Source organism: Thrips palmi, unplaced genomic scaffold, assembly GCF_012932325.1.
Source record: "Thrips palmi isolate BJ-2018 unplaced genomic scaffold, TpBJ-2018v1 HiC_scaffold_12, whole genome shotgun sequence".
NCBI lineage: Eukaryota > Metazoa > Arthropoda > Insecta > Thysanoptera > Thripidae > Thrips > Thrips palmi.
The window spans coordinates 5,331,715-5,352,218 of record NW_023144623.1 but is presented as its reverse complement, the minus strand read 5'-3'; the positions used below and the strand labels follow the sequence as shown (position 1 = coordinate 5,352,218).

At 57.6% G+C, this 20,504-nt stretch overlaps 1 protein-coding gene across 1 annotated transcript; it reads right to left on the bottom strand.

The window, feature by feature from the left end:
• Window positions 1-5,413: 5,413 nt before the first annotated feature.
• On the bottom strand, window positions 5,414-19,472 carry LOC117640251 (protein escargot-like). The gene is made up of 2 exons (XM_034376587.1): window positions 19,410-19,472; window positions 5,414-9,633 (listed from the first exon to the last, which is right to left on the bottom strand). The coding sequence occupies exons 1-2, from the start codon at window positions 19,462-19,464 to the stop codon at window positions 8,327-8,329; spliced, it is 1,362 nt and encodes a 453-aa protein (XP_034232478.1). The 5' UTR covers window positions 19,465-19,472; the 3' UTR covers window positions 5,414-8,326.
• Between the last annotated feature and the right edge of the window lie 1,032 nt (window positions 19,473-20,504).

Genomic DNA, 20,504 nt, shown 5'->3' with positions numbered 1-20,504 from the left:
TGGCGAACCACTTGGCCGCCAAAATGCCGCCCCGTGTTCGGAATACGGCGGTCAGGCCGCATTCGCGTTGTCGTCGTCGGCGACCGCGCGCGCCCTGCAGACTGATTCCGAGAGTCGTTTCCGTCGCTCTGTCCCTCCCACACTCGTAATGGGGCGTTCCCTTGTAGGTGCGAGAGGGACAGAGCGTCGAACGGTTCTCTCGGCATCAGTCTGCAGCCGCCACCGCGGACCACTGCCGGTCCGTTGTCCGGGCGAGGACACTAGAATTAGCTTCCACGTCTCTGAAAAGTACCCCGATGAACACTGAACGTGGAAGTGAAAGTATCTCTTATTTTCTCGACACGGTGGGACGTGTTTCTGGTTTAGAGGTCCTGGGAAAACCAGGTTTTCAGAGAGGTCCTGGGAAAACCAGGACGCTTTCGCGAGAGGTGCGCTGACCTGACCGCTGTTCGAATGCGAGGACTGTTGTTTTTGTTGTTGTTTCTGCTGAGTTCGTCAGTTTTGTCTACGCCGGCGAGGGAGCCCAACATACTAACTCGGCACGGCCCGGCGTGGCACGGCACGGCGCGGCTTTCAAAACGCGCAACAAAGCTCAGTCCATAAATAACGGGCGAGATAAAGGAGAGGAGCTTGTTGTGCATTGTATCGGGGCGCCAAGAACGAAAAGCAAAAACAAAAACGAGAGGCAAACCCTTTTACTTGCTATTCAAGGAAATTTCAGGGCCAGCCGGGTCGCTCTGCTCATACGACCCGCCGCCACCATGCTTCTTCTTCTTCTTCTTCTTCTTCTTCTTCTTCTTCTTCTTCTTCTTCTTCTTCTTCTTCTTCTTCTTCTTCTTCTTCTTCTTCTTCTTCTTCTTCTTCTTCTTCTTCTTCTTCTTCTTCTTGAGGGGAGACGTGTAGCGACGCAGTGATCGCGGGGCGAGTGGCTGTGATCCCTGATAAAAGTGGCGTGGACTGGGCTCTGCATGGCGTCTCCCCCTCCGCCTCCGGTCCGCAAGCTGGATCGTGGATGCAGCTTAGAGACCCCGGAGGGCCCCGGAGCTTGGATCCTTACCTCCGCCCGAGAAGGCGGGGGACTTTGCGTTTCGCGGGGCGTGGCGGGGCGTGGCGGGGCGTCTGAGGACGGCGGGGTCTTAGAGTCTCACTCTAAACGCGGCAATACTTCACTCCGCGCCGAGGCCACCGCGGCTGGGGCCGCGGTTCTCCGATGGATTCCCGTTGCCTGCACTGCCGGATCCGCGGGTGTTAGGCAGCCCCGCCGACCCTGCAGTGAGACCCCGCTCGCCCTCCAACGGCCGCCCGGCCGAGGATTTTGGCGCGTTTTTCTAAAATGGAAATTGGCCAGCACTCTGTCTTGCCCGTTCCGTTTATGGCCATTCCAATATGGACGGACGGCAGCGCGGCGCGGGGGGCGTGGGGCGTGTGGCCCCCTCGGGGGTCGGGTCTCGGTATGAATCCTATCGAGGCCCCGGCGAGGCCCCGCCCAGGCCCCGGCCGCGGTCGGCGGAGCGCCCTGCTCCCGGCGGTGCCCGCGAACAAACGCGACGACGGTCGCCCTGTCTCTCTCGCACTCACGGCGCGATGCACGCAGGTGCGAGGGAGGCGAAGCGTGGGGACGCTGCGCGCGGAATCAGTCCGCCCCGCGCACGCCGCGAGCTCGCCGTCGTACGGCCGTCCCGGCTGTCCCCATTCCGCAAATGGCCCCGTTCCGATGGCCTGCGCATGCGGCTTGCCTTTCGTGCTCTTTCATTTCTACGAGTCAGGCTATTGGCGGTAAATGCTTTTTTCACCTCCACTCCTTCTGGGCTCTCACGCAGTCTTTCAGCTTGAAATTCAAAGTTGATCTCCTATTTTTACGTAATAAAAATTTTAGATATTCAAATGATGCCGAATAAAAGGTATGCGGAATATGAAAAATCATCTGGAATTTTGGTGCCGACCGGTCCAACCGGTCCCTTTGGCTACTGCTGCCTGCTGCACTGCCTCAGCCTAGACAAATGCTATTTTTTTTGGCGTGTTGTGTGTTTTGTTTCTACTGTGCCGCCTGCAAAGGATGCGGTTTGAGAAGCCACCCTACTTGCGCAAGCAGGCTGCCGAACGGAATCAAAGGCCGGACCCTGGCTGGCTGGCTGCCTGCCTGCCTGCCTGCCCGCCCGCAGCGCTCTGCCTGCAGACGCCACTCGTGCTGCACTCTGCGCATTGCGGCCGGCGTCCCTCTTTCATTTCTACGAGTGCACCGCTTGTGGCGTCAACCTCTTTTTTCATCCTCCCCTCCTTCTTCTCTCTCTCTCTCTCTCTCTCTCTCTCTCTCTCTCTCTCTCTCTCTCTCTCTCTTTGGTCAGCGGTCAGACGCACTGGCGGCTCCGAGTTGCCTGCAGCCCTAGAGCCCTGGAGCCCCGTAGTCCTGCAGCCCTGAAGCCCTGCATGTCTGGATTAAAAGGATCCACCGGCCTTCGTGGCCGTGGCCGATGCTCCCCGCCGACCCGGCTTCGTCCTTTCTTGGCTCCGGATTCCTCGGCCGCTCCTACACTTGAATCAAGCAGGCCCGCCAGGCCGAGAGGGACAGCACGTGATTTGAGTGGGCCAGAAGACCGGTGGAGGCGACCAAAACTCTAGACGCGTTTTGAGCTCCAGAGTCGCTGAGCAAGGCTCGGCTATTTAGCGACTCTGAGGCGACCAAAACTCTAGACGCGTTTTGGCCTCCTCCACTAGTCCCCTGTTGCGTTGAAATTCTGGGCCGTGCAAACTTCCAATCCCTACCTTCACCTTCCTTCTGTTTTTGAACCAATGCCCCATCGTTTGACTCACCTAACATTTCCTTTTATTTTTCAGCAGGCTCTTCGAGTGCGCTTCAAATCCATCGTCGTCGTCGTCAGCGGCACTCGGCGAGCCGCGTCGGCTTCGCGGAACTCTACCGAGACAGCCAGCCCGGCGCGCCGCGCGCCTACGGATCGCAGTGTAGGCCACGCGCAGCGCACCACAGCACGGCGGGCCCAGTGGCTGCCTACCTGCTGGGCGCTCAGCGCTCGGCGCTCAGCAACGCATGCTGTTGTTTCTGTCCCACTCCCGGCCCGGCCTGTCCTTTTTATTCGTGCAGTGTCACCCCGATGACGGCGTGCATGGCGTAGCAGTGGCCTAACAGGACTCCGTTAGGAACTGTACGTTGGAATACCCCGGAAATGAACTGCGTTCCGAAGGTCGGATAAAAATTTCCAAAGGCTTCGTTTTCCAAAAATGGAATTTGCCATTCCTACTGGACTAGAAGACCAGGCCAGAAGATCAGTGAAGGTGGCCAATACTCTTGACGCATTTTCAGCTCCTGGGTCGCCCAACAGGACTCTATTCGAACGTGAGACCCCACCAATGGATTCCTCCGTTCTGAGAGCAATCAATTGGTAGGGTCATACGCTCGGTTCGAGTCCCATAACGAATCTGGAGCTCGAATCGCGTCTAGGGTTTTGACCGCCTCCAGCGGTCTTCTGGCCCACTGTGCGTCGCATTGTACGTACGCCAAGGTTTGGCGGCTGCTCACAGTGAGCCCACCGAGGCGCGACGAGGCGCGACGAAGGGGCTCCATGCAGGATCTGCCACTCCCCCTGGCAAGCCTGGCAAGCCTGGCAACACGTGCAGCTGTTTCTTATTAAATGTCGTCTAATGAAGCCACGCTGTCTGGTCCCCGCCACACCGCGCCGCACCACGCCGCGCCACGCCGCACCACGCCGCGCCGCGCCACGCCCCGCCACGCCCCGCCACGCCCCGCCACGCCGCCAGCCGCACCTGCGCCAGGCACTACCAGCCGGCACCGCCACCGCAGATATTTGATTTTAAATTTTAATTTAATTAAAGGCGAGAGCGGACACGACGCGTCGGGGATGAATGTTTCAGGGAATGTCGAGGCACTTGGGGAACTGACATGGTGTCAGCAGGGCATGTGAGCCAAAACACGAGCAGGTGGGCCAGGAGACCGGAGTAGGCGGCCAAAACTCTAGACGCGTTTCGAGCTCCAGAGTCGCTAAACCGAACTCGAGCTGATCGTGTGACCCCACCAATGGGTTCCTCGTTCGGAGAGCAATCCATTGGTGGGGTCACACGTTCGGTTCGAATCCCGTTTAGTGATTCTGGAGCTGAGAACCTGTCCGGGGCTTCGACCGCCTCCACCGGTCTGCTGGCCCACTGTGAGCATCAAGGGGAGCAGGTTCCGACTCGTTGTGGTTGATGATGTTGTTGTAGTCGTTCTTGTAACTGTTGTCGTTTTCGTTCCGCGAAAGCGCCGATTCTGCGCTGTCAAAACGGGAGTCAGATTCGAAGAGGGCCTCACTCCGAGGTTTACAGTGCTGCGACGACGTCGTCTCTCAAGCGGGGGCCCCTCTTCAGCGATTCGAGACGTGCTTCGAGTGGCCCCGTCGGTGACTCGACAACAAAGTCGAGACAAATAGGCGGGCCGTCGGCAACTGCGTTTAAAACTCGCTTTACTGCATTTTTATCGCGGGCCCCGCGTATTTCGCTGGCGGAGCGACCGCCGTCGTCAGTTTGGCAGTGCAGCAGTACTGTTTCACCGCCGCACAGTGGGCCAGAAGACCAGCGCAGGCGGACAAAACTCGAATCGCGTTTTGAGCTCCAGAGTCGCTAAATGGGACTCGAACCGAACGTGTGACCCCACCGATGGATTGCTCTCCGAACGAGGAATCCATCGGTGGGGTCACACGTTCGAATAGAGTCCTGCTTAGTGACTCTGGAGCTCAAAACGCGACCAGAGTTTTGGCCGTCTGAGCCGGTCTTCTGGTCCGTCGGCTGTTGCACCATCGCATCCGTTGCTTCTTGTCTTGCTCGTTGTACGCCCGCCTGATGCTGAAGAAGCGCTTCGTCGCCCTGTCTCACTCGCACCCCTGCGGGACGCTCCGTGAGTGCGACAGAGACAGCGACTGAATGGCTGGGCCGCGCCGTAAGCCTCGTCAGCCGGGCCGCCAAAAGAAGCTACCATGCGTCCCCTAATTCGAAGAGAATGCCGTCCGATGCCGTCCCGCCCCCTTAAGATCGGCGCGTTGGCCCGTCCTAACGAAGTTTACTGCCTCGCTCCGGAATTACTATTACTCTCTGCTTTTAGTTTTTCGACCCGGCAACTTGGGGAAGAAAACGGCAACCTGGGATGACGAGCGCTCGTTCCAACAGTGTCGCAGACGCCATCTTGCGAATCTCGTAGGTTCTGTAGCCCCATGGCAGGCTCTGACAGTCCCTTACCGAATCTATCACGTGTCGTTCATCTTTGTAAACCATGGTTTCTATCGTACAATGTAAGTTGTTTTCTTCTTTCTTTTTTTTCCAAATCATTCTGCGTATGCTTATACCGTGCAAGTTTGTTTATTTGGTGTGCGTAGGTCGGGAAAAGGATATGAAATGAAAAAAAAGGAAATACTGTTACCAGTACAATTTGAACTATTTAATAAGATAATAAGATTACTTTCAAATGCATTCGTCCTAAAATGTTTCTCTACATACAACTCGTATAAAAATAACCTCACCAAAGCCAACACCATGTGGGCCACCGTAGAGAAACAACATTCCACAGGCTGTTCTGATCCACAACACATGCATTGCTGCAGTGTTCCATTCACTGAAAGTAGATTCACAAAGGATGTTATGTCAATCCGAGTTTCAAAAACAAGACTCTAAGACAAATGAGTGGAACGCAACGTCAAAATGCTGGTATTAATTTTCTGCTAGAGTTTTACTAGTTTTATGTGTAAAATACAAAACCTACTCAAACATGGATATCGTTACACAAAAGTAAGTACAATATCGACTGTAGGGAACAGACCCACTGTGAATATAATCACGAGTGCTATATTTAAACGAGGTAATTTAATGATCCCCATACAGCACTTTACAATTGAACATTAAAAATTGACTTGTTTCGACAAGTGGTACACGTCTTATAAGATGTTCACACACAGTTTGAACGACATGAACCGACTTAAATATCCCAAACCGCGTTCCACGAACGCACAACCATCAGCTAAGTTGCCTATTCATCATGCACTGTTGAGCCAATAAAATTGAGATGACGAAAATCCTAGTAAATTATAAGATTCACAATTAAAACAACTTTGAAATAGGAAAACAAGTATGGCTTTTGGATGATATTGTGAAAAGGGCATCAGCTGTTTTTAGTTCTAGCTATGGATGCCATAAATTATGCCGATTTTGAGATGTTTCCAGTCTTATGGCCTGAAAATCACATCGGTTCTTGACGACTGCGCCACGCTTTCGTTCGTTTTAAAATTATTGCTAGAGTTCTTGAAACAGAACAGACAGCGCACAGACGCACTAAAACTGCTTTATCTTTCCGAGAATAGTTAATAACTCAGGACTAAATCGATTTATTTCTCAATTTTCTAGGTATTGCTTTTTAAATCATCAGGTAACAAAACTTTTACGTATGTGAAAACTTAATATCAAAGACTACCTACGCATTCCAACTCATGCATGCCCTATATGTATTTCATAAACAAGAACGACCCCGGTAAACATGAGACGGGTCTACAGGCAATGTGACTTTTGAGTTATTTCCAAATTCGTTCCTAATAAAGTATCAAATTGAACATAAAAAATTACGAATCACTTACAAATAAAATTCTCAAAAAGAGTATTGCTTTCGTTCCGATTTAAATGAGCCTTAAACGTACCAGGTGGGAGACTATACTTTACGAAAAGTACGAGCAACAGGGCGAAAAGCAATTATTTCGGACGATTTTAATTTGTTTACCTTGTTAAGCTGGCGAAGATCCCACTTATCAAACTTTGACCTTACAACCTTTCCGATCCAAACTACTGCTTGCGTCCACAGTAGCTTTCTACCCTATTACTGTATTTTTTTATCAAACCACCTCATGCACAAAGAAAATTTCTTACCAAGTTAACTTCAAAATATGTTGTTATTTACAGGCAATAGCATCGTAATCTGTTCAATTACAAATGAAAAAAAAACTGAATTTATCGATATTCTTATACATTTTCTTAGACCAGTAATGATGTGGCCAAATTACACAAAAGCCTATGGCTAAATTGAGCAGAACCTGTGTCGGCTATTTTTTTTATTAAGTTGTATCTAAATCTAATCAAGAGCTAAAAGAAGAGATAAAAGATGCGAACTTTTTCAGCACTATTAGTTTGCAAGTTAAAAAAACAAAACAAAAGAACGTTTGTTCATGAGATTACGCTTATCCATGACGTTCCAATGAGCCAAGCCCATGTCTGATCTGGGTAAAAATGTCATCTGTATTGTAATGTACTTTTTTACAAATGTATGCACAATGAAGCGTCTGCATGAAGCGCTTCTAATAGCTGTGTTACATAATTGGATAGGTAAAAATATGGAAGTAACGCTAAAATGACTGCTTGAAAGCAAATAAATGCAATTTGTGAATAGATTGAGAACCATTATCTTATAGTCTTCTTGCAACATATCGCCACATGGTACTGTCTTGATTGCTCCGTTACTTAACACATCCCGTGGGAGAATTTAAGTTGAGTGCTAAAGGTTTGGAATCATGATTTATATATTGGTTTGACTATAGAAATCCAAGAGCACATATTATAGTATTATATACACGTAAAATGACTAGCTACATATCACATATTGTGTAGCCATCAGAGTACCAGTTGGCGATCTGTTTTGTTCAGACAGGACGTTTTGCTACTGCATTGGTTCTTGTAGCGCAAGTCTCATCTGCCTTCCAATCATGAGTCAGCACGTTAAAAAAGGGGGAACAAACAGGTAATAAATACGACATACCTAATTACTTATTAAGTACAGCTAAAAATCTCATCAAATTGCACTACTTTCCAATAAGACTACTTCATGTAAAAATAAATAAAGCGATGAACACTTCTTCTGGCTGCCCGCAAGCGGCAACGCTCAGGTAGCCCAGAGAGCGTGCACAAATAGACTAGTTTATGTCACAGCACTGGGGTGGGTGGGCCGAGCCGGCCAAGCCCGTCGTGTCGGATTGGCTGAATTCGGCAGACGATACCGTGTCCATTAGAATCAGTCAGTTATTGGGTTCCTCTTTTAGGCCTTTTTCAATTTGCTGCACTTGACACGCTGAAGAAAGCGTGAAGGAAATTGACAAGCAGTTTCTAGGCACGAAGAGGTCAGGAGATACACGCACAGAGCTTCAGGAAGGGAGGGAGGCAGAGCACTGGCAGAGAAGTACACTATGAAAGAGGGTCAAAAAAGGGAAAATTGGAAAAAACGGTAAGTAGAAAGCTGAATGAATAGAATAGAGTATTAAAGAGAGTCTAAGGCGCAGGCAAACACTACAGCTTAGATCGGCGAGATGGGCCGACTGGTGTCGCTCTCGTCGTCGTCGTCTTTGGAGCACGACGACTCGAGGTGCTTGTTGAGGTAGCTCTTGAGCGCGAAGCTCTTGTGGCAGCGGTGGCAGGAGTAGGACTTGTCCTGCGAGTGGGTCTGCATGTGGGCGCGCAGGTTGGAGCGGTCGGCGAAGGCCTTGCCGCAGTGCGCGCAGCCGTACGGTTTCTCGCCCGTGTGCGAGCGCAGGTGGCCCTGCAGCAGCCAGGGCCGCGAGAAGAGCTTGCCGCACACGCCGCACGCGTGCGTCAGCTGGTGCGTGAGCACGTGCATGGCCAGCGCGGGCATGCTGACGTACGCCTTGCCGCACACGTTGCACTGGCGCGCCGAGCCCGAGTCCAGGCTGCGGTGCGTCTGCTTGTGCCGCGACAGGTTGGAGGACGTGGCGTACCGCTTGCCGCACTCGCCGCACACGTAGCGCCCCTTCTTCAGGGGCTGGTTGTCCTCCTCGTCGTCCGAGACCACCGTCTTCTTCTTGCGGTTGGTGCGCTTGCTGCGGCCGTCCGTGCTGCGCAGCGCGTCGTACGTGTAGATGGCGCGCGGCTGCCCCGCCTTGGGCATCACCACGTTGCAGTTGACGGGCAGCAGCTCCACCTTCCAGTCCATGCCGCGGGGGTTGTCCTCGTCGTCCTTGGCGGCGTCGTCGTCGGCGTGCTCCTCGGCCGCGGCCACCCTGCCCGACGACGCCGTCTGGATGACGGACGTGCCGTTGGCGTTGGGGTTGTTGTTCTCGGCGTCCGACGAGTACTCGGACGTGGGCGGCGTGAGCGGCTGCGTCGTCGGCGACGTGTAGCATGACGACGAGGCCGGCGACGGCGGCTGGTACAGGATCTGCACGCTGCTGTAGGACGGCGTGAGCGGCGGGCTGGGCGACGGCGGCGCGGGGTGCTGCTGCTGCAGCGGCGTGTAGCAGATGATGGTGGGCCGCGAGGGCGGCGGCGACGCGGACGCCGCCGGCAGGTTGGTGTACTCCTGGTGCGGGGCGCCGTCGGCCGCCTCCTCCTCCTGGCCCTGCGGCTCGTAGCGGTAGTGCAGCGTGATCTGGTCGGACGGCGACGACGGCGGCTGGTACGTGGCCACCCCCGGCGGCGCCAGGGGCGGCAGGGAGCGCGACAGCTCCAGCAGGTCGTGCGCCGCCTCCGTCTCCTCCACGGAGCGCATGCGGAAGATGGGGATGCCGCCGTCGCTGGACACCTCCGTGGCGCACGGCTCTTGCGGGGACTCGGTCTGGGACTCCGGCATCAGGTCATGGAGGTAGCCTGCAACAGCAACAAGTAGCGGCCCGTTAGTACGCCGCCGACACACTCGCTCTGTCCTGTGTTCGTGTTCAAACTGCTTGGCAAAACGCGGCTTTCTCTCGATCGCGGTCTCAACTCCTGGCTGCACTGCACTGGGATGCACTCCCTCCTCCAATCCCGAGAAGCAGCGAGATTCCCTGTGATTCCGTCTGCGAATCAGCGCGACCCACCGTGCGACTCGGGAAAAAGTCGTCTTTGTTTTCTTGGCAGCGTGCTGCGCAGTGCCACGCAGTGCCGCGCAGTGCTGCGGCGTTTGGCATGAAAAGGGAGTCCGTTTTTGCGAGTGCGGCGCCAGGCAGTGCCAGGCAGCGCCCCCAGCGGCCGCAAGAAGAACAAGCGGCGAAGCGGTCGCGCGGCTAATCCGCCAGGAGAACCTCGCGCCACCTTTTGTTCGGAGCAGATGGGTGTCAGCAAAAACCGGCAGGGGGTGGGGGTGGAATCGGCAGGAGAGGGGAGGGGATCGCCAGGGGCAGGGGAGAGGATCGGCAGGGGAGGGGAGGGGATCGCCAGGGGCAGGGGAGAGGATCGGCAGGGGAGAGGAGAGGATGCCTGGGATGCAGAAGCATCTTATGAGAAAAGGACGAGGAGGGGGCGGAGAGGAACTGGACAGGATGGAGTAGGAAGGGGACGGGGGTGTCGCCACAGCGATTAGGCATCGTTTCTCGATTAGCGTGTTCTTGTCCCGACCCTCATCAGTCAGTGGCGCAGTGGCCGGCACTCCACGCAGGCGCAGGGAGGGGGGAAGGGGGGGGGGTGAAAGGACAACTGACCGCAGCCATTTCGCTGCCTTAAAGGTATTTGAAAAAGGCCACACTTGCCCCTCTTAGTAGGCAGGTAAACAGTGCTGGTTTGTCTGGCCAACTGTGCGATCCACCACTGGAGCTACGGGGCGCCCGACGACGGCCGAGTAGGCTTGCCCGCAGCGCAGGCCTGCTCGTAGGTTGCCTACGCGCGACGCCGCAGGCGCTCCGTAGGCAATCTGAAGACAATCTCAAGGCGAGGGCCGCTCCCCAAAACACGGCCAACTGAACGCCGGGCCTCCCTGCCGGGGCTGGCCAGGGTTTTGCGGGGGCCTCGCCGGACGAGCCCACGCATTACTTCTCGTCTAATGCGCTCAACGGCCGGGGGCACTATAACAGATTCCAAGTAACATAGCCGCCAGGGACGAGGCCCACTCGTTAGACGCCCCACCGCCCCTCTCTCTCTCTCTCTCTCTCTCTCTCTCTCTCTCTCTCTCTCTCTCTCCCTCTCCCTCTCTCCCTCCCTCTCCGCGCGCGTCTCGGCCGGTTGGCGCTGCTGGGACTCAAAGATAAATTGCCCAATGGTCGGCGCGGTACAGTCCATTCAGGGTCCAGGGGGTCTTGGGCTCCCAGGTGTGTCTGTTACACGGCGCAGTGCTGCGCGCTGCCCGGCTCGGCCTTTTGCGCTGTTTTGACAGCGGCGCGATAGATGGCGGCCCTGGCCGTTTGTAATACACGGCGGACACGGCGGGCTAACAGGTGCGATAGTGTGAGAGAGTGTGTGTGTGTGTGTGTGTGTGAGAGAGAGAGAGAGAGAGAGAGAGAAAAAGAGAGAAAAAGAGAGAGAGAGAGAGAGAGAGAGAGAGAGAGAGAGAGAGAGAGAGAGAGAGAGAGAGAGAGAGAAGGGTTTGTGCCTCCGGCAATTTTCCTCCCTCTCGAGTCGAGTCGACTATACGGCTAGCTGGCTGCACGCATTGCCAAAAAAGGAACGTTTTATTTTTTTTCAATTTTTTTTCAGCAGGTTGGCGGCGGCGGCGCCTGGAAATAACCCAAATAACGCTTTTCCGATTGGCGGCTCGGATCAGAATAACGAACGTGCGGTGGCGGGAGAGAGAGAGAGAGAGAGAGAGAGAGAGAGAAATGACAGGAAACGGAAGCAGACCGATTGTGGGGTATCAGGAAGTCCCCCTGGGGGGGAAAAAGCTGGGGGCCAGGTAGAAATGTAAATCCCCTTCCACATAAGGCGGGGACGTCCCTAATCCCCTGCCTGTATAAATATGGATGCCGGGTGAGCCGCGCCTCACCGCGCCACAGGTTGCAGGCAGCGACTACAACCTCGCTCTACAACCGCAAGGCGCAAGGCGCGCACGGACCGGCAGCGGCACGGCCAGGCGCGGGGGCCGAGCCATGGCGGAGGCCCGGGTCGATGGCGAAATTGGCATCGTTAGGTTTTGGCGGGGAAAACAGAAACGAGGGGAAGGAAGATGAAGAAGAGGAAGCGAGAGGGCGAAGGGGGAGTGGGAAGAGGACGCTCGCTCGGATGGACGGACGGACGGACGGACGGAGGATGAGAGACTGCTTGGTATTCCGGGGCGTAGTCGCCTCGATTAGACCATTTATTTCAGAGAATTGCCGCTGAAGGCCGAAATGAATCAGACTGCCCGACTGTCTGTCCATCTGCCTGTCTGTCTGTCTGTCTGTCCGTCCGCCCGCCCTGGCCTGACCGGGCCGACGCCATTGTAGCCCCATGGTCTTTCTTCTCATTCACACCATCTCCGTCCCGGATCAAATAATCATCAACCCCGTGGCACTGGCGGCGCAGCGGGGCGAGCAGACAGACAGACAGACAGGCAGGCAGACAGACAGACAGGCAGACAGACAGACAGCTCGGGTGGCAGACAGGCAGACAGACGGGCCCAGAGAACACAGGTGGGGTGCGATATCGTCTGGCGCACCCCTGGGGCCATGGCTTGTTCATACCGCCAGGCGGAAATTTCGTAAGTCTGTCTGTCTGTCCGTCCGTCTGTCTGTCCGTCGGCGCTCTCCGCCGCGGCAGCAGAACATGAGGACTCGACTTGTGGTCGTTGGGTGGCACGACTGTGGGAGTTGAGAGCAGTTGGCAGACATGCCGTGTCTCGCTAACTAGCCTGGCTCAAGTTGTGCAATGCAGGTGTGTTCCAGGCCGTCTCGCTCGCACCCACTCCGTGTACCCCGCCCGCACCCCGCCCTCGGCAGGGTGATTCCGCAGCAGTGCGCCCGTCGCTCTGTCTCTCTCGCACTCGCGGGGCGTCCCGTATGGGTGCGAGAGGGACAGAGCGACGGCCGCTCTGCGCGGAATCACCCAGCAGCCTGCTCCACCTGCTAGGCGAGTCCCCAACCCCCTGCAGGATGATGCCGAGGACCGCCTTGGTCGCGCTGTCTCTCCCGCGCCTACACTGGACGCCACATGAGTGCGAGAGAGACAGAGCGAGGACTCTCAGTCTGCTGCCCGGAAAGAAGGCCAGGGCGGCCGTCGCGGGTCGGCCAGTAAATGGAGGGCAGTTCCGAGAAGTTGGGCACCCTTTGAGTTGCGTCTGAACGTGTGCGGGGCGAAAGTCCCCGGCCTGGCGCCCCGGCCTGGCCCTGGCGCCGGCACCGACGGCCACCAACATCAACACGGCCTAACAGGGGTCCACGGTCAAAGGAACCAACTTGACTCGACGCCGTGCCGTGGCGTGCCAAGCCGTGACGCCTCCGCCGTGTTTGCAGGGTGAAGGGGCGGACGAGCAGTGCGAAGCAAAGGCTCCGCAAAAGGTGGCGAAAATTCCGAGAAAAATCGCACACCGCCAGCCGCGGTGCTTTTCATTTCACAAACACAGAGCCAACTATTTACAAATGCGCCGGAGCTTCGGAAAGACGCGAGAATGCATTATCAGCGGGGCGGGGGGTGGGGGAGCCGAGGGGGAGCGCCCCCAAGACTTGTTGTTTCTGCCGCGACCTGCACAAGCAGCCCTTGTACGCAACAAGTAGGGCAAGTAGCAGGTCGTCACCCTGTCGATGCCTGGCGCGGCGTGGCGCGGCGTGGCGCGGCTCTCTCGGCGAGTCATACGGCAACAGTTGATGTGGCTCGGCCGGCCAGCCCCGGCGGACCAACACACGAAACACATTCAAATTTCCCGCCGTGCTTCGCCCGCCACGCCGCGCCACGCCAGGGGTGCCGGGGGCCCCCCGCCGCGCGGCGCCGTCCTTACCGGTCCTTACCAAGGGCCTTGACGCGTGTATTTAACTGCTGCGCAATTTGGGCTCCCCTCCAGCGGCCCGCCGTCGCCCCTCCCCCGGGACTCCTCTTCCTGCCGTCCGATCCCGGAGGATCGCTCCGTCTCTCTCGCTCTGGTGGGGCGCCAGGGCGCTCGGCAGCGAGAGAGACGGAGAGAGGGTCCTTCGGAGTCAGCCTGCCGGCCAGGAGGAGCGCGGCAGCCTGCACCGGCAGCGCCTGGGCTTTCAAGTGAAAGAATTAAGCAGCCTGTTTGCCCCTCTAACGAACGTCTTTTTCGAGCAGCCCTAAGCTCCCCACTCGGGCGTGCCAGCGCCGTGCCAGCGCCCCTACACCCGAAGCCTGCCGGAGTCCGCCGGGGGCCGCGGGGGCTCCAGGGACGCCGAGAAAAGCATCAATGAGGGCATTACACCGATCCCGCTGAGCCAGCAGCAGCAGCGGCGCGCGGCCGCCCCGGTGGGGTCCCTCCGTGGGGTCCCTCCGTGGGGTCCCTCCGTGAAGCCCCCCTCCACTATTACACCCCGAAGACCTCCGGGCCCAAATCGAGCCTAATGAAAAGGCGACGGACAAACTGGGTGGCCGCGGCCGAGGCCCCGCAGACTCATTCCGAGAGTCGTTTTCGTCGCTCTGTCTCTCCCGCACACGCGGTGCTCGTTCCGTCTGGGTGGGAGAGAGACAGAGCGACGAAAACGACCTTCGGAGTGTGTCAGCTGGCCGTGGCGAACTAAGGCAGCAGGCCCGTGGCCGGCCGCTCCACCGCGCCACTACAAGGGGCTACCCCTTCCCCTCCCCCTCCCCCTCCCCCTTCCACTAACCGCGCCCGGCCGTCCGAAGCTATTCCCTCCGCATCAATGCACCCCCCAGGAATTGTTAGAAAAAAAAATGACTCGCGTTGTGTAGCGGGAAAAAAGGCCCCCATCACAACGGGACCGAGACTCGAACCAAGGACGCGGATGGCTGTCCTCCCACCCCCAGCCACGCCCGCCCAAGGGCGTCCTGAATTCTTTCGACGGCCATTCTAATTCCTGACGCATATTGAGGTCGTTAGCAGCCCGGGGGGCAGCGCAGCGCGCGGGGCGGCCGCCAGGACAGCGACGACGACGCACAGTGGGCCAGAAGACCAGTGGAGGCGGTCAAAATCCCGGACGCGTTTTGAGCTCCAGAGTCGCTAAATGGGACTCCAACCGAACGTGTGACCCCATCAATGGACTGCTCTCCGAACGAAGAATCCATTGGTGGGGTCACACGTTCGGTTCGAGTCCCGTTCAGCGACTCTGGAGCTCAAAGCGCGTCTAGAGTTTTGGCCGCCTGCGCCGGTCTTCCGGCCCACTGTGCGAAGCCTTGCTCGTGCGACAAAATGCAGGCTTTAGGACCGTAATCTCGAGTCCTGGAATTAGCGAGCAAGTCGGCCGGGCAGCTGCCGCTTCGCATGCAGGGCGCGGGGGTCTAGGGGTGAGAAAAAAAGGGAGGGGGGTACACTCTAAATGTTCTACAGTGAAGCTTCTCCATATTATGGTGAAAATGTTCCATATTATGGTGGTGCAGCTGACTTCGTAACATACCATCGAGAATTCACTGTACCTTATGGAGATTTTCACGAATTTCGTTGGTATTATGGAGAAAATCTCCACCATATTATGTAGGTGCAGCCTTTCACCGTAAGACATTTACTGTGTAGCCGGGGTCTGTGTGCCTGCCGCGCCTTTCCGTTATTTTTGCAGACGGATAATGAGATGTTTCACAGTGGCACCGCAGGCCCTGCCGCCTGTCGCCTGCGACTCGCCGCCCCTCGTCAAGCTTGTTCCGACTTGGCTATTCAAACAGTGTGCCGCGCGGCAGACTGATTCCGCGAGAGTCTTGTCTTTCGTCGCTCCGTCTCCCTCACACCTGTCCGCGACGCCCCGTGAGTGCGAGAGAGACGGAGCGACGACAACGACTCTCGGAATCAGTCTGCAGGTCGGCGAGTCCGCGCGCCGCGAATGTCAATCGCCTTCTTTCCGACTGCTAATTATTTTCGCCGCACACAATGTCTGCCGTAATTAAGAGGCGCGAGCAGAGACTCACTTTCCAAACAAACCGAGATCATTTTTTCCTCCCGCGAGAACAAGGTGGCAAAAAAGTAGGACGTATTTTGAAGTGGTGAAAATAAAATGGCGGTTTGCGTCGCCGCATTGCCATATCGCGGCGCGCGAGTAGGCCCTACAGCTTTACGGTGGCGTGCCATAACTTTGTCGTACACGCCGTGCGTGTGTGTGTGAGTGTGTGTGCGTGTGTCGTCAAAGTAAATGCTGTCTGACTCTGTGGGTTTACTTTGCCGCGTCAATTTCACGAATCCCGCCCCTCCACGCGCCGCCCCGCCCCGCCCGGCTGAGCTGGTCTCGAAACGCGGCAACCTGATGCTTCCCCGTAGTACCTGGACTGGACGGCGCGGAGGCCGCGGCGCTGCGGGGAGGCGGGCACGGCGGGCACGGCGGGCACGGCGGTCCGCTGGGACGCAGACACGACGGCCAGGGGGGAGACGGGGTCGCCGGGGAGCGACGCGCCCCGCGGAAGCCGCGGTCCGCGGCGTCGACCGACGAGACGATGACTCCCATGTCGAGGTGCGCGCCGAGGACGTCGAGGAACGGGCGTCGCCTTGTGGCAAGACTACTGGCAGGGCAGGCCAGCGCCACGCCGCGCCGCGCCGCCATTGTTGCAACAGGCAGTGCGCTGCCAACCTGCGCGTCAGCGGCGTCAGCCTGCGGCCCTGCGGCTGCCAGCCCTGCCTGCCCGCCTGCGCGCCAGTGCGGCCAACCTGGCGCACCATCCGGCGTGGCTGCCAGCTGCCAGCTCGGTCTGCCCGCCGTCACAGCGGCCGTTCCATCGGTGCATCGGTCACGGGCCGGCGTACCACCGAGTGTGAGAGAGAACCACACCCTGGCGCACCATCCCGCCCTGGCTGCACAGCGGGCCAGAAGACCGGTGGAGGCGGCCGAAACTCTCGACGCGTTTTGAGCTCCAGAGTCGCTAAACAGGACTCGAACGGAGCGTGCGACCCCACCAATGGATTGCTCGTTCGGAGAGCAATCCATTGGTGGGGTCACACGTTCGGTTCGAGTCCCATTTAGCGACTCTGGAGCTCAAAACGCGTCCAGAGTTTCGGCCGCCTCCACCGTTCTGGCCCGGGCTGCCAGCTCGGCCTGCCCGCCTCTCGAGCGACACGGTTCCCTCCAGCGGGCTGGCTGGCTGCTGGCTGGCCGCCTCCGCAAACAGCCCCGAGATACCGCGGCGGATAAGGCGGAGCTACTATTTTCGTTATCAATCAACAAAACCCCTCGTCAGCGACCGGCGCGCCGCCTGGCGGTCGAAGCGCGCGCACCGCGTGGGCGGCGGGAGTGGCGAGGGTGTCAGCAGCCAGGCAGCCAGCCAGGCAGCCAGCCAGCCGGGCCGTCCTCGCCAAACACGCGCAGCTATTGAGTCAACACGGCCAAGCAAAACACTTGCGAGCCGTGGAGGGAGAGACTCTGCGTTCGTTCTACTCGGCCTACTCTGGTCCTTCCTGGTTCTTTCCCCAAGCAGCCCGAGAGTCGCTTTCGTCGCGCTGTCCCTCTCGCACTTGGTGTGGCGTCAGAGAGGTGTCAGAGAGAGACGAAAACGACTCTCGGGCTGCCGAAAAGCAGCAATTTCAAAAATGACGACGCGACGCTCGTGTGGCGTCAGCGGGCCACAGCGCGCGTCACGGGCCGAGCGAGCGCGCCGAGCGGGGGGTCGGGGTCATCCATGAAAGATGTAACGGTAAATAATCAAACTCCGGCACAGCCGTTCTTTTTTCGACATTTATTTAAGCCGCCTCTCCCGGTTTACACCAGCAGGTCTCTCTCTCTCTCTCTCTCTCTCTCTCTCTCTCTCTCTCTCTCTCTCTCTCTCTCTCTCGGCCGCAATGAAACCACAAAAATTGGGCGAGGGATACAGGATGGTGGCGGCGGCAGAGGGTTGGAATGAGCTGGGGAAAAGGAGAGGGGGGAAGGGGGACACATACGCCCATGCGGCCGCGCTGAATAATGCAGGCAACAGCAGAGATAAAAACAAGTGTTTATGAAGATGAGGCTGCCCACCTCGTCCCCCCCTCCCTCCCGCCACCGCCACCTCCGGGATGGGAAGAGGACGACGCGGGGTGTCCTGCCGCCGGTCGTTGGGGAGGCACGGGGGTGGTTTGGGAAGCGAGCGTATTAGACACACACACACGCTCACACACACACACACACACACACACACACAACACACACACACACACGCACGCACGTGTGGATGGTAGGCGCACGCCCGTTCACATTCACGCACAGCGCTCACGCACACGTACTCAACCCAGCGCATGGACAGCGGTGCGCCCGCTTTCCGGGGATCAACTGGGGAATGATACTGCGTGTGTGTGCGTGTGTGTGTGTGTGTGTGTGTGTGTGTGTGGTCCTGCACTTACAGTGTGTCCAGCGCGCCTGAAAATGGCAGTAAAAGACTTTGACCTCGGTCCGAAATCCCTTTAACGACACACATGTGCAGCCTGTCCCCCCCAACACACAGACGCTGTGGTAAAAAACAACAACAACAAAACAAACCCCGCCGCGCACAGCGGCCAGCCACCATCGGCATTTTCATAGTGTAGGTACGCCGCCGTCGCACACACAAAAACAGGAAAAATTCGCGGCTATTCTCTGTGTTGTAGTTCATCGGGGTAGTCCTGTCCTGCTTGCTGTTGCTGTTGTATTCATCTGACGGTAGTTAAGTACCGCGTGGCGTGGCGGGGCAGGGTGGGGCGGAGCGGGGCGGGGCGGGGCGGGGCGGGGAGCACGAATTCCCAGCAGGTCCCACCGTGATAAGCCCAGGCAATAATACCCTGCGTCCATTCAAACGTGCACAAGGGGCAGGCCGGCGGGCCACGCCACGGGTTGGCGTGGCTTGGCCGAGCCAGAGATCAACAAAAACAAGAGCAAAAGGCGAAACGTCTGGATGGCTGGCTGCATACCTTGCAGCGTAGGCGTCCGAGATCAACAAAAACAAAAGCTGACTGACTGGCTGACTGCCTTGCAGTGTAGGCGTCCGAGAGAGAGATCAACAAAAACAAAAGGCGGAACGTCTCGCTGCACACCTTGCAGTGTAGGCGGCATGAAGCGCACCAGGAATGCCCCGGCCCGGCCGAAGGGCCCGAAGGGTCAAGTTGTATGACTTCCCGGCCTGCACGGCCTGCACTGCCTGCACCTGCACTGCAAGCTGCAGAGGGGCCGGGGGCGGCCCGGGGCGGTCGGCGGGGCAGCAGGGGCCGCGCTCGCACGGAAGCCGTACGGGCGGCGGCTTAACTGTCTGGCCGCCCCTTGCGCCACACAGTGGGCCAGAAGGAGGCGGCCAAAATCCCGGACGCGGACCATTTACCGTCTCTGGAGCTCAAAGTGCGTCCGGGATTCTGACCACCTCCACTGGTCTTCTGGAAGAGTCCTGAGCTGCCATCGCGCCATATTTTCACCTCGTGCGTCGGTTTCGTGGGATTGCAGTGTCGTGGAACTCGGCACCATCACCCGAGGCATCTTTCCCGGAGTCCCGGCATCGATTTCGGTTCCCACCGCGCATCATGAAACGGTCGCGGCCACGCCATCGATTTTGCCATTAAATGTGTGTGGGTAGCCGTCGGAGTGTGTGTGGGTGAGTGTATGTGAGAGTGCGTGTGAGAGTGTGTGTCAAATAATGCAAGAGGCGGTCACTAAATTAAACGGTACCTGCTGTGTCGATATTCCCGGCGTGCTGCGACGAACGGAGACGACGGGAGCCCATTGAGGACTTACCTGCAAACGAGGAGGAAATTGGATTAGACAAGGACAACGCATGTGGAGGCTCTCACTCAGCAGCCGACGCACAGTGGGTCAGAAGACCGGCGGAGGCGGCTAAACTTCTAAACGCGTTTTGAGCTCCAGAGTCGCTTAATGGGACTCGAACAGAACGTGTGACCCCACCAACGGATTGCTCTCCGAACGAGCAATCCATTGGTGGGGTCACACGCTCAGTTCGAGTCCCGTTGGTCTGGAGCTCAAAACGCGTCTCGAGTTTCGGCCGCCTCCACCGGTCTTCTGGTCCACTGTACCACGGTAGCAGGCAGCGCGCGGCGCCGCGGCGCTGTTTTGCCCGCCACGCCCAAACCTGTTGCCGGCGCGTTCCGTTTTCTTAGTTTGTTTGCACGACCTCATGCAAAAGTACTGAGCCCCCCCGGGGGCCCCGCGGGGGGGCGGGGGGAAGATTTCACACCGCGGCCGGGGCGAAAGGAAAGGGAGCAGAGCCAGAAAGACTCGCGGAACGTCGAGCGAATCACTGTCTCGAACCCAAGTCACTTCCACAAAAGATTTTTTTTTGTCGTATACTATTTTAATCCTGCTGAGTCAGCAACATAGCTGGGAACGATGATAACAAAAATAGGCCGAGGCGGCCGCGCGGTCGGATTGCTAACCGAAGGTGATGGCCCGCCCCGCCCCGCTCCGCCCCGCTCCGCTCCGCCCCGCCCCGCCCCGCCCCGCCCCGCCCCGACGAAGGGAGCCAAGCGAAGCGGAGCGCTCCGTTCATAAATTGGCTTCGGAAGCCTTATATCAACTCCGTCCATTGCAAAAGAAGTGAAAGACCCGTTCTTCCGCTTGCCACGGCTTGGCTGGCAAAAGCTATTCAGCGCATTCACTGCGACGCACCGTGTGTGTGTGTGTGTGTGTGTGTGTGTGTGTGTGTGTGTGTGTGTGTGTGTGTGTGTGTGTGTCGGTGAGCCAGTGCGTGCGTCCGTGTGCGCACGCGTTGTCTGCGCACCACTCCTGCAGTCGTGAATCTTTTCCAGG

What these genes read in the sequence shown, in the direction of transcription:
- LOC117640251 (XM_034376587.1), bottom strand. Translation starts at nt 19,464, where the DNA reads ATGGGCTCCCGTCGTCTCCGTTCGTCGCAGCACGCCGGGAATATCGAC. An exon ending in CGGGAATATCGACACAGCAG is followed by an intron (nt 9,634 to 19,409) that starts GTACCGTTTAAT and finishes TTGCTGTTGCAG; the next exon opens with GCTACCTCCATGACCTGATG.